This window comes from Physeter macrocephalus, chromosome 19 (assembly GCF_002837175.3).
Source record: "Physeter macrocephalus isolate SW-GA chromosome 19, ASM283717v5, whole genome shotgun sequence".
Taxonomy (NCBI): domain Eukaryota; kingdom Metazoa; phylum Chordata; class Mammalia; order Artiodactyla; family Physeteridae; genus Physeter; species Physeter macrocephalus.
In genome coordinates, this window is record NC_041232.1 from 25,259,763 (window position 1) to 25,272,928 (window position 13,166).

Here is a 13,166-nt window from a genome sequence, read left to right on the forward strand (position 1 = left end):
GAGCCCGACCAGGGAGAGAGAGCAGGCTTTATGTGGGGGGGGGGCGACGGGAGGGCGAGATGTGGCCTCTGGAAGGTGTCCCGGTGCTGCTGGGGCGGAGGCCAGGCACGAGGCCTGTGTGGTCAGAGCAGAGGGGAGGTGGAGGGGCGAGCGAGGCGCCAGAGCCAGGCCCAGGGGTCGCGGTGCTCGGCAGGCCCGGAGAGGCATCGAAGGTCTCTGAAGGGGGGGACGATGGTGTGGTGAAGGGGGCGTCTGGGAACGCCAGCTACATTCGGCACGTGTCGAGGGGGTGTCCTGGAGCCCAGATGCTGTCACATCAGGCAGACCGGCGCCCAGCGCGGTGGCTCCCTTTCTGGTACTGGCGACGGCTAGCGTTAGGGATCCTGCTCTGGGTCAGGTGCTGCCGTAGGCTCTCCGCCTGTCACCTGATGGGCGCTGAGGCGGGGGTGGGTGCTGTGATGCTAGCTCCATTTTGCAGGTGCAGAAACCAAGGCACACACCTTCAGTAACTTACCCAGATCTTACAGCTTGTCACCCACAACACAGCTGTGATCTGGGGCTTTGGGGGCCCAGGCTCTGCTTCCCGTGTGCTTCACTCCACTTTTAAGTCTGTAAGAGAAGGGATAGAAGTGGATAAAAACTGTGAAAGCAAAAAGCTTGGTGTTACCTGCGTTCACAAGAAAATGCTAATTCAAATAAGCAGAGTAGTAATCATGCCCGAAGGCCCGCCTTGGGGCAGCCCGCGCCTCGGGCGCCTCGGGTGGGGCTTGCCAGCAGGGAGCGGCTCCTTCTCGAGAGGGTTGTCGTCAGTTGAGCTAAGAAATGTGCCCATTATTTTACCCAGTGATTCTATTTCTGCTCTATCCTAAAGAAATGATAGAGCAAGTACAAAGTAATAAACGTACAGACTTGTACCAGGAGTATTAGGGGGGACTTGAATCTCCATTACTGAGGAGTTGACTAAATAGACTGTACAGCATGCACACGGTGGAATAGTATGCAGCTTTGGAAAAGGATTGTTGTGAAAGCAGGAGGGTCAGGTTACAAAGTATCTAGAATTCATCCCATTTTACACACTTTCCTGGCAAGCCGCACAGAGAGAAGGACAAGGTCTGGTGGGCTGGGTATCATTTCCACATTCACATGTGGGCAACCTTAGGGTTATGGCTGATTTTTACTTCCTCGTATTTTCTTAGGTAGTCTGAGTTTTTGTATGTATAAAAACGGATCTACTTCCATTTTCCTTTTAAAAATATAACTTAAGGAAAAAAGTGCATGGTAGCCGAGTGATAAGCAAGTCGCAGGAGGTGGAGACCGAGGGTGGCCCTTGGTGGGAGGCCGAGGCCGTAATTCCGGGCTGATCTTCCGTGGCCGCCGAGGGATAGGAGACGAGCGTAGGAAGTGTGGCGGGAGAGGGGTGCTGTCAGGCTCTGAGCTGCAGGAGGCAGAGGCGCTCGCTGTGGGACAGGAGCGCGTCCGAGCAGCGGTGCACCCGGGCGTCCGGGGCTGCCGAGCCCCCCACTCCCTGTGTCCGCTGGTGACGGTCGGGGCACGTAGGCGGCCCACAGCGAGCTGTTTTCCATCAGCTGACCGCCACGCGGCACCTTTGTGAATGTGTCAGTTTCTCACCACCTGACCGCTGGTGGGGGAATGTCTGCAGACCTCTGGAATGCTGAATGTCTCTGGACTCTCCCGTTGTTTTCACTGTCTAGACCCGGGTCCCCACTTCACAGCTGCAGGCCCAAGGGCAGATGCAGGCCCCGGCGCCCCAGCCGGCCCAGGTGGCACTGGCGAAGCCCCCGGTGGTGTCGGTGCCCGCAGCCGTGGTCTCCTCGCCGGGCGTCACGACGCTGCCCATGAACGTCGCTGGGATCAGCGTGGCCATCGGGCAGCCGCAGAAAGCCGCAGGTGCCTGTCTCACGCCGCGCCGCGCCCCCCGCCGCTCCGCGCGCAGCCTTGAGCGGGGCCGACGGGCCTTTCCTAGCTAGTAGCCGGGGCCCGCAGCCATCTCGGGTGTGTCACGGTGTGTTTTAGCAGGAGTGTCCCTCGATTTAACCGTTCACGTTCTTAACTTCCCCGGCCTTTGTCCAGATGTCGTTGTGAGCCTAGAAACATTTTAAGTAGATGTAAGGGAGGCTTTATTTAGCTCAGCACCCTTTCAGTGTGTAGTTTTCTGTACAGAAATCACTGAAGCTGAACTCACTGTGAGCCCTGAGACCTTGTCCCTGCTTGGCGCCTGTGATTAAACGACCTGGTCGGTGTTCTCAGGGCAGACTGTCGTGGCCCAGCCTGTGCACGTCCAGCAGCTGCTGAAGCTCAAGCAGCAAGCCGTCCAGCAGCAGAAGGCCATCCAGCCGCAAGCCGCCCCGGGCCCGGCCGCCGTCCAGCAGAAGGTACTGGGCGCCCGGTTGTCCCCTTTGCACGCGAGTCGGCCCCGCTGCCGGGCGTGGGGTGCACGGAGGCGCAGAGGGTCCTGACCGGCCCCGCCTGGCTGCCTGGCCTCCACGCACCGGAGACCCCGTGCTCGTGGCCTTGGGCTGCACAGAGGACGGCCTTGGGGCTGGCCCTGGAGGGAGGGCACGGTTCACGAGAGGGGGAGCCCCCATGCACTGCGGGATCGTGGGGGCGACTGTGAAGGACGCAAGCTGTGGAACTGCATGACTGGGCGGGGCCGGAAGGACTCGGAGAAGCGGCTTGTAGCTCCCGGTGTGCGACCCATCTGGGTGCACGGGAGCCAGCTGAGGACCATCTCCATGTGTGGGGGGCTGCGTACACGTGCGTACGCGTGTGTGCATGTGTGTGTGTACGCGTGTACACACGCGCTCGCCATCGGCGGATGGACGGAGGGAGGGGAGAGGGGGGGAAAGGGTATTGTGAGAGGAGTGCTGTCGGCGACCCTCTGACTCAGAAGGCTGGGAGGCAGCTCTGAGCCGATTCAGGCCCCAAGGCGAGTCCTCCCCGGAGGTGGGGCTGGGGGCTGCGCCGGCGGGCAGGAGCAGGGCGCGAGGCTCTCTGTTACCCAGGGCTTCTGCCTCGTCTGCTCCCTGGTGGCACAAAGCCTGACGTACAGATGATGACGGCTTGGCTCTTGAGCGCCCTGTTGTGCCGTTTTCTGAACCGGAGCGAGCCAGCGCGCTGTCCCCGCGTGCTGAGAGCTCTGCAGGCGGCGGGCGCCCGTTCCCAGAAACGGACAGACGCGCAGAGACGTGAAGTGACTTCTGGGGCGGGGCGTGCCGGGCTGGGAGGCACTGTGGCAGGACGGAGACCGGGCTGGGCCATCACGGAGGCTCGGCTGACGTCTGGACGAGAGAAGGAGAAGGGCTTTAGCCGGGGTGCAGGGCGCTGTGTTCACGTGACTTGAAAGAAGACTTCTGAGCCGCGTGTCCATAGCTGTGGCTTTGTAAACCGAATATATGGGCCACATACACGCATGGCCTTCTGAATAGTATTTAAACGCTCCTGGCAGGGAAAACTGAAAATTAGACTAAACGCGTAAAGATTGTTCGTACGGGTTTGTTTCTGTGTGTGCTAAATAGTCTTGAGGATGTGCCAAAATCTTAAAGTTAGATTTGGGAAACGGTGTGTGTTTCCTGTGTCGTCAAGTTCACTCCCTTACGTGATGAGCAGACGTGGCACCAGGTGCCTCAGAGGATGGGAGATGAAGCCCAGCCTGGGCCGGGAGGGGACCTCCCAGCAGGGGAGGAGATGACCCAGGACCGGGCACCCCGGGGCGGCAGCAGCAAGAACAGGGCAGCGGGCGGGCAGGGCCAGGAGCCGGGTTGGTCACGCTGCGGGCGTCTGGGGGCAGTCGGGGCCCACGGAGGAGGGCCGGCGGCTCTGAGAAGGGGACACAGAGCCCCGCCTGCTCTAACCCTGGGCGGCCTCTCTTTCCTCAGATCACAGCACAGCAGATTGCTGCTCAGGGCCAACCACAGAAGGTCACCTATGCCACCCAGCCAGCCCTTAAAACCCAGTTTCTCACCACGCCCATCTCCCAGGCCCAGAAACTGGCTGGGACCCAGCAGGTGCAGACCCAGATCCAGGTGAGCAGCGGGGAGCCCGAGGGCTGGGAGCAGACGCGGCGGCGGGCACTCGGCGGCCGAGCAGCGGGCCGCCGCCAACCAGCGCCCCGGGGAGGGCGTCCTGGGGCCCTGCAGCGTGGCCGGGGGCCTGCGCTCAGGTCCTGCTGCGGAGGCAGCCTTTGTGCTGGTGAGGCTCCTCCGGGGGTCGTGGTCGTCCCTCCGCTGCCGCCGGCGGCCCGGCACTGGCCAGCCCGGCGTCGCACGTCTCCTGGGTCCCGCCACACGCGTGACGCCCAGGACGGGGTGCGGGGCTGTGGGCACACCCACCCGCCACGCTCCGGTGGTCCCTCAGCCTCGGCCCGTGCCAGCCTGCCGTCTGCCTTCCTCTGGCAACGGTGCGAATCTGCTGACCGTCGGGGCCCCCTCCCTTGGGACGAGCCTGTTCGGGGGCTTCCCGGTGGGGCTGTACGTCCCGGGTGTCTGCCTTTGGGTCTGTGCGTCACGCTTCTCCCAGCTTGTGCCCTATCTGCTCACTCACTTTACGAACAGAGCTTCTGAGTTCAAGCGTGTTGGGATCTATCGGTCTTTCTGTGTCTCAGTGGTGCCTTTTGCGCTTTGCTTAAGAAATCCTTCCCAGAGGCCATGGTGCTGTTTCCTAGATCATCTTCTAAAAACTTGATAATTTCGGTAAGCTTGATACACCTTGATAATCACATTTATGTCTTTAACCTTCCTGGAATTGGTTTTTGGAGATGATCCAAAAATAGGGGTTTCCGTTTGATTTTTCCATGTGAACGCAAGGCCCTGTTACTTTCACGCTACTCGTTCAGGAGTCCCTTCTCTCCCCCCGACCCACCGTGTGGCCAGGCGCACGTGACGTGCGGTTCCTCGGGGGCTTCTCTTCAGCACCGTGGTCTCGGTCCCTGTGAGCCCGCGCTGCCCGCTCTTGGTCACTCTGCGGCGTGGTGACTCTCAGCACCCACCTCCTGCTGTCAGGAACGTTCTGCTTTCCCGGCTCCTTGCCCTTCCGTATCGACTTTGAGTCAGCTTAGTTAGTAGACACACCGCGGTCAAAACCGATGGGGTTTTTGTTAGAACTGCATTGACTCTGCAGACCAGTTTGCGGGAGAGCGGACATCTCTGTAGCCTTGACTTCAGACCCACCAACGTGATACATCATTTGCCGTTTAAATCTTCTTTCATGCCCTTTGAGTAAGTTTTCTGAGTTTTTTTTCCACAAAGACCTTATTGCGTGTATTAGATTTATTTCTAAGCAATGGGCATTTTCTGATACTCTGCTCTAAGTCCCCTCTTTTTGTCTGTGTCTCTAGGACACTGTGTGTTGACTTTTGAATCCCGCAGCCTCAATCTGTTCTAGTTGGTGTGCGTTTCCTTTGTGTCGATCACATCACCTGTGAGTCCTGGCGGCCGGCATCTTCCCCTTCGTCCTTCTCTTTCTTATTCCCGCCTCGTCGTGCTGGCGACGCCCGCAAGGCAGTGTGGCAGGCGCAGACGGGAAGCTCGGCCACGTCGCGCTCCTGATGGTCGTCCGGCGGGTTGGGTTTTTAAAATCACCCTGCAGCACAGTAAGAACATTCTCTTCTTTATCTAGATTGCTGCAACTTTTTGTTCCTTTGGTTGTGGTGTTTTGTCTTTTTAAAAACCCTCTGTCTGCACCCCTCCCCTCGTGGTCCCTCCACTCTCGAGGCTTTGAGCCCATCTCTGTGCCCGTGAGTCCAGATTCGCATCTGCAGCCAGCTCTTATCCCACCCAGGGTTTTAATCCTGGCTGCCTTTGGACGGCCCCCTGGAGGTGTGTGCCTCTGGTACCTGAGCCCCTCCTCCTCCAGCTCTGGGACAGCAGTTCTGTCTTCCCTGACCTTCAGCCTTTCCTGGGCCAAACCCTCCGCTGTTCTTCACGCTCCAGACCCGGCCCAGCACGGATCCCGCAGTGAAGTGCGCTGAGACGTGCTTTGTGCCGGCGTGGGGTCCCTTTGTCACCTCCAGGTCAGGTTTGTCCGGGGTGTTGTGCCTACTAGTTGGCTTCTTCTGTCGGTTATGAGAGGGGTGAGTTAAAATCGCCCATTCTGGGGCTCCCCTGGCGCTCCAGTGGTTGGGGCTCCACGCTTCCACGGCAGGGGGCGTGGCTTCCGTCCCTGCTCGGGGAACTAGGATCCCACATGCCGCCTGGCACAGCCCAAAAATGGAGGAAATAAAACCCTCCCATTCTCGTTATGGGTTTATCCGTTTTTCCTTATATTCCTTTCTACTTTTGCTTTTTATATTAGGTGCTCTCTTATTAGCTGCACATAGATTAAATTTTTAAATTTTATGATTTTGAAGTACTGTTTTGGCCTGGAAGCCTGTTGTGCCTCATACCGAGAACCCCACCCGTATGTCACAGAAACAGTCGGCTGGACGCCGCCTCACTGTTATTGGCCCGCGGTCTCAGTTTTGGTCCTTTACCTGTGACGCATTCACTCCCTTTATGGTGAGGCCTGGGAGGGGCGGCTTTCAGCTTCCATTTTGTTTGGGTTTTCAACTTGTTCTGTTTTCTCTTTCCAGCCTTACTTGCCTTCTCTTATTCCATCTATGCATTTATTTTTTGTCATTCTGGGTTTTTTTCCTCCTCTGACTCGTTTGAAAATTACATGTTTTCTTTCCGTTCTCTTAAGTGGTTATCCTCAAATCTCCATGTGCAGATTTACCTTTTCAAAGTGTAGCACAAACCATAGTCTCTCCTCTGCTCTCGAGCACTGGTCTGTCAACACCGTTGCTCCCTGGCCCTCTCAACTCACATGCCGCTGCAGTCACGCAGTTTCCTTCTATCCTGTTTCATTTTCACTTTTCACGTAAAATTACTTTTCTTCTGCTTGAAGTACACCCTTTGGAGTTTCCCATAGTGTTTGAAAAATGCCTGTATTTCACTCTTGTTCCTGAAGGATGCTTCTGCTTGGTATGGAATTCTAGATGGACATTTATTTTCTCAGCACATTAACAGTACTCCCTGGCTCCTGGTCTTTTGTCGTTGAGGAGAAGTCAGATGTCTGTCCAGCGGGTCGCTGCTTTGATGGTAACCTGTCTTTTTCCCCTCTGTTTCCTTTTGAGATCTTTTCTTTGTCTTTGGCGTTTTATAAAGCTGTGACGCTCTAGCTTGGAGTTTGTTGATCGTCTGGAATCTGGGTATTGATCTCTCTTGTCAGTTTAGGAAATGACCAGCCGCTGTTTCTTTAGATGCCGCCTCTGCCCCATTTCCTGCCCTCCGTGTCTCTTCAGTCTCTGTGCTTTCCTTTCATTGTCTCTCTGTGCTGCATTCTGAGTAGTGTCCTCTAACCTGTCTCCCATTTTTTCACCGAGTTTTCCTTTCATTAGGTCTAATCTGCTGTTAAGCTTGTCCACTGAATTTTAATTTTGGTGATTCTAAGTATTTTATTCTTCGAAGTTCTGTTTGTTTTTGTCTCAAATCTGCTTGGTCTTTGTAGCCTCTTGTTCCCATATGTGTTTTCAGGCTGCACAGGACGGCACACTGTTTTGTGCGTGCCTGATTAATTCCTCTATTTGAAGTCCGTGTGCATCTGATTTTACTTGTTTCTGCTGTTCTTGCTTCAGGAACTGGGGGGTTTTTGTCATATAGGAGTTGTCTTCTTGTGAGCCAGTTTCCCTTGAAGCTCTGTTTGTGGGAAGGCTTTGAGGTCTGGGTTGAAGGTGGATTCTTCCTTGTGCTGGGCTCCCATGGGTGCCATCAGGACCACATCAGCTGTGGCTTGAGGGTTTGGTCTGCCAGCCTGTGTCTCCCCCTCCCCTGCCTAGCGCCAAGGCCTAAGGCAGGCGGCTTCCTCACAGACCCTTTGAGTGCCAGGATTGCAGCTGCGGGGGGCATCAGGCAGCCCTCTTGTTAGCTCCTCCTGAGAGTGGGTTTGGACTTGGTCTCTTTGCTGCACCCCGGAGGCTATGAAAACCCAGCGCAAGGCTTCCCCTGCGGCATGTGGTCTCGGGCGCGAGCTGCCTTAGCGCCTTCTCACGGCTCGGGGTCCTCCATTTGCTTAAGTTGTGGCACTGGGAGCTCTGGACTTTCTGCAGGTTTATCGATGCATTTAAGACGTCACCTTGGTGTTTCGCGTGGCGTCTCAGCACTTTCGTGGCTGCCGATCTGAGCTGTGGCCCGTGCGCTGCGGTAGCTGACTGAACGTCTCCCCCGTCAGAGGAAACGCACAGGCTCACTCAGGGGTTCCTTGGATGTCAGTGAATGCGGTTCACGGTTTTTGATTCAAGTTACAGTAAACTAGTAAATGCCTTCTGATTCATTTCAGTTTCCATGAGAACTCATATTTACTTGGGAGCTTGTCGTTTGCAAGTACATCATACAATTTCACATTTCCTCCAGGACTGTCTTGGGCAAGACTTATTTTCATCCCTGTTCCGCCAGTTGGAGACCTGAGGGGGCTTTCCACGGCCCCCAGCAGCTACCCACTCGGGAGCGCCTTCGGCTTCTGTGAGCCGGTGTCCCTGAAGCCCTGAGTAGACACAAGTGGCCTGAATCGTCTTATTACAGCAGGACAGCAAGATAGGCAGGTTTACAAAAAGTGACCAGTGGGTGGGAGGTTTTGTTTTATAAAGAGGAAAATCTCAATCATGATGAAGAAGAATGTAGAAAAATGATGAAATAACCACTTTAGAGTTTGGGCGTAGATGTCTCTGCACTAGGGCTGAACCTTGGTGTTGGTCCGGGTCCCCTGGCAATGGGGGCACACGTGGAGTGGCACCCAGGCTCTCCATCTTCCATGTAACTCTCTCATATAGACTTGTAGCGATTTTTATAAAAGAAAAATGTGACTGTCTGAAACATGAGACCGATAATAAGCTTCAAATTACACGTGATTACAGATTAGGAAGGCAGTCGTTAACTCAGTGCAAAGGTGAAATAACTGGTTCTCTCGGGGTTCCAGGTGAGCACACTTTTGAGAACTGCTGTTTTGTGTCGTCTGACCGCCGTCTTTTTTTTTTTTTTTTTTTTTTGCATTAAGAACTGAGGAGAGAGGGTGAGAAATCTCTTTTGCGCGCACGTTCATTTGGCGTGTCCATTTGGCTTTTTTGTTTTGTCCAAGGTTGCGAAACTCCCTCAGGTCGTCCAGCAGCAGACACCCGTGGCCAGCATCCAGCAGGTTGCCTCTGCTTCCCAACAGGTAGGACCTGGAGACCCGCAGCTCTCGGGGGTTCCCACGAAGAGAGTTCTTGCTTTTCATCCGAGGAAATAGAATTTTAATTCCTAGAGAACCGCTTGTGATTTTCATAATACAGAAAAGAAAATTAACTTTGGGGAAAACACTTGATATCCTGAGACTAGCAGGAAAAAAACGTGAACAAATGTGTTTGGACTCAGTGTCACATGTGCTGAGGGGGCTCATTTCTGGGCTCCTTCCTTCAGCCAGTAAACCTTAGGTGCATCCTGCCAGCTGAAGCCACCACACCTTCGTTTTAGGGAAACGAAGAAAGAAAACAGAATCTGTTCGTGTCGACCTTGGGTCTTAAGAGTAGAAATACTACTGGGGAGAGCCAGGACTTACCTTCCCAACAGAGCCTAGCTGAAGCCACCACACCTTCGTTTTAGGGAAACGAAGAAAGAAAACAGAATCTGTTCGTGTCGACCTTGGGTCTTAAGAGTAGAAATACTACTGGGGAGAGCCAGGACTTACCTTCCCAACAGAGCCTGCTTTCGGTTCTTACCGTTTTTTTTTTTTTTTTTTTTTTACTGCTAAACATGTGGCTGTATAAAAGCAGTGCTTTAGAATAATTTTGGTTTGTTCAGAATCACACTGGCATGTAGATTTCAAGAAACCAGATAGCATTAGAAGCCGAACACCAGCAGCACCAGTCCCCGGTCATCATTTCCCCAGTGGCATCCACTTGTAGCCTAAAAGCGGCAATATATAATTTCGTTTTCTATTTTTGTTTGGTTAGAAACCAGAGGTCCTATTTTGATAGGTCAGGTAGTTTTTACATTTCACGGAAGCATTCGTGCTAGTTAAGTTTCTAACCCCCACCCCCAAGGATGTCTAATTTTCCATGTCACCCGATCTGCGTTTTCTAGGAGATGTGTTTCTGTTTTGGTTCAGGCTTCCCCGCAGACTGTGACCCTCACCCAGGCGACAGCAGCCGGGCAGCAGGTCCAGATGATCCCCGCAGTGACAGCGACAGCACAGGTGGTCCAGCAGAAGCTCATGCAGCAGCAAGTCGTGACCACGGCGGCGGCCCAGCTGCAGACCCCCGGTGTTCCCAACCCAGCCCAGGTGCCGGCCGGCTCCGACAGCCCGCACCAGCAGCCCAAGCTCCAGATGAGGGTCCCTGCCGTCAGGTTAAAGACGCCCACCAAGCCTCCGTGCCCCTAGTCGGGAGAGCAGGGCGGCCCCAGGCGGGCCACCCGTGCCTTCCACCGTCCTGCCAAGATGGGGTAGACTTTACTTACTGAGCCCCAGGACAGTGTCATGCAGGGTGTTCAGCGCCTGGAGCAGCGATCCTCAGCGAACACCCCCCTTTCATGTGTTGTGTGCCTGACTGAAAAAGTGACAGTGGCAATTTTTCCTAGATGTTTTACCTTTTAGTTTCTCCTCCGGAACAGTAGTGCTGGGTCTTGAAAGCCATTTAGAATTTCTCTGTTAAGTGTACAGTGTTTTTTGCACATCATAAGTAGCCATTTGGAAGGTGCAGTGAGTCATAAAATAGACCTTATGGAGCTAAAATGTGGTCTGACAGCATCTGTCTCTGCCTGGTTCTTTATTCCTAACTGCAAACGCATTATGGTCCTTCAAGAGGAGAAAGACTGTCTTAATAGCACAGGTAGGTCATCTCAGATCAGGGAGAACCAATGTGGTTTCTTCCCTCCCTCGGAAGATGTGACTTGTCTGGACTCTTAAAGGAGCTATTTAGTACTGACGTGCACTGGAGCGCATTCCTGACACGTTCCCAGCTCTGTGTTGAGGGGAAATATGATCTGTGACTGAACTTGCATTCCAAAGAGCATCCCGGGTGGCTTCCCTCAGAGCGACCGCTTTCCACGTAAACGGAACCTTTGGGGCTGCTCCCCATCCCAGCACAGCCACGGTATTTTCCCCGGTTTCGGATGAACTTGTAATTGGACTTAGACTACTGAAGCAGCGCCAGCAAACTTTGTGTGAGGCTCCTGTCTGGGAATGGTTTGGGGCCCAGAGTGCTGTGCAAGTGTCGTCACGTTGCCGATGGCACTGCTGAGTGCTCGGCGAGGCGAGACTCTTGCTAAGGGGGCGGCCTGCCATCGCCCCTTTGCTTTCGTGCCCAGCCCAGGCGTGACGTGCAGAGGTGAGAAGCCTCCTTGTACAGGTGGTGTGTGTCATGCACCTACAAGTATTACCCACAGAAATGGGTGCGGCAAACTCTTCATACTAGACTGTCATGTCTCGTATGTGAGCAGATCGCCCACTTGGGGTTCTGCGTAAAGCAGAGAGCCGTCCAGGCTCTTTGGGGTGGGGGGGCCCATGGTTGAGGGGCGAAGAGGAGGCCCTGGATTTGCTGTTTTTATTGTTTTACTGTGGCAACTGCAGAGGGCTTGATTGGCTGACGATGTCTGCTTACCTGGAAGTGTACACCCAAGCAAAAGGCACGTGTCTGATGACACCCTCTCTGCTCTGTCTCTGTGCCTCTTTTACAGTTTTGGTCCAGGAAATCAGGTTGTGTTAGGTCTGTGTGTACTTAGGAACAGTTCTGGCATACTGAGAGATTTTTAATTTTAATCAGTCTGTTTCCTCCCCCTTTATATCACTTTATATGACACAAAGGAAAGTGTCCTGTCCTGAATTTTTTTTGTTTCCCATCAGTATATGTGGACAGTAATATGGCGATTGATACCTTAGTGAAGCCAACCGGGCAGCTCATTTTTGAGTTCTTGGTGAGAAATTTGGAAAAACGTAAAGACCAGTTGTTCAAAGTGGACGGGATTTAACGTTCTAGTTAATTGAACATACCAAAACAGAACACTATAATTTGCCTTCTAACTTGTTCATTGTGGGTTCAGCACGTGCTGTAATGAGAGAGTATGGCATGCGGGAGGCTTTCTGTGCTTCGTATCTGGGTACTGAGGAGAGTTCCTACTTTTGTTTTTTTAATCCTCAAACGTGCAGAACTAAAAAGGAATTCTCCTTTTCAGCTTATTTTAACTTGTGCAGCCTGTTGGTTTTGTTCTTACCCTTCATGGGGTGTTGACAGTCTCTTTGTAGATGATGGTGAAGTGTTGAGTGTTTAGAATATCCTAGACATAGCTGCCTGTAGAAGTCCTCTGTTAATCTAGAACACTAGAAGAGAATTTAGAAGAATCTCTCAAAAGCTTTCGAAGAGAACAGAACTAGGGTCTGAATATTTGCAGTGCGGGACTCCTGCCTGGTCTCACTATGTGAGTGAAAGAAGTGTGTTTTCTTCAGCGATTCCCTGTTGCAAAACATGGGACAGAAAATGGTGTTACTGGCATCAGTCGGTTTAGTGACGTCCAGATGTCAGCACTGACCTCATAGTCTTCTGCAGTGTCACCTCGGTAAAGGGCCCAGTGTATTGTTTTCTTTGCCTTCTGTTTTAAATGTTAAACTTTCCATATTTAAGAGTGAGTTTAGGACGATGTTTTCCAGGCTTCCTCAGATTGTTAACTGTTGTCAGAATCCCACATTACCTTGTAGAACAGGGTTCCCACGCAATGCATGCATGGTAAGGACTGAGAGAAATCTTCAGAACATAAAATATAAAGACAGCAGGCAAAAACACCGTCAAACTGGAATTGGCCACCATGGAGAGCAGTCACCCAGTTTTTCTTTAATTCAGAGACATTTGTTCCAGGGAGGCCGGGTGGTGGTGGGAGGATGGGGGCGGGGGTGGGGGTGGGGGGCGGGGACGGGGGCAGCAGGAGGCTGGAGTGAGCCTCCTGAGGCAGAGGCTTTACCTTTTGCCACCTTCAGAACTTTTTGTTAACTGTTGTAACCAGATAGCTGTTGTGTTTTAAAATATAAAGGAAGAAGACCGAAATTGTAAATACTTTGTAAACAATCATTTGTACTTGAATAGTAGGGTTTTAAAGGGCACTGATATCCCACCAAACAAAAGGTATAATAAATTGACCTTTTTATATGCT

At 53.2% G+C, this 13,166-nt stretch overlaps 1 protein-coding gene across 1 annotated transcript in view; it reads left to right on the forward strand.

The window, feature by feature from the left end:
• The window catches only part of EP400 (E1A binding protein p400), a 101,078-nt gene extending 88,178 nt beyond the window's left edge, over window positions 1-12,900 (forward strand). The window contains exons 53-57 of the mRNA XM_028480370.2: window positions 1,713-1,908; window positions 2,269-2,393; window positions 3,897-4,043; window positions 9,127-9,204; window positions 10,135-12,900. Of these exons, the coding sequence (XP_028336171.1) occupies window positions 1,713-1,908; window positions 2,269-2,393; window positions 3,897-4,043; window positions 9,127-9,204; window positions 10,135-10,407 (819 nt within the window). The 3' untranslated portion in view covers window positions 10,408-12,900. The remainder of the gene's footprint in view (window positions 1-1,712; window positions 1,909-2,268; window positions 2,394-3,896; window positions 4,044-9,126; window positions 9,205-10,134) is intronic.
• Window positions 12,901-13,166: the final 266 nt, after the last annotated feature.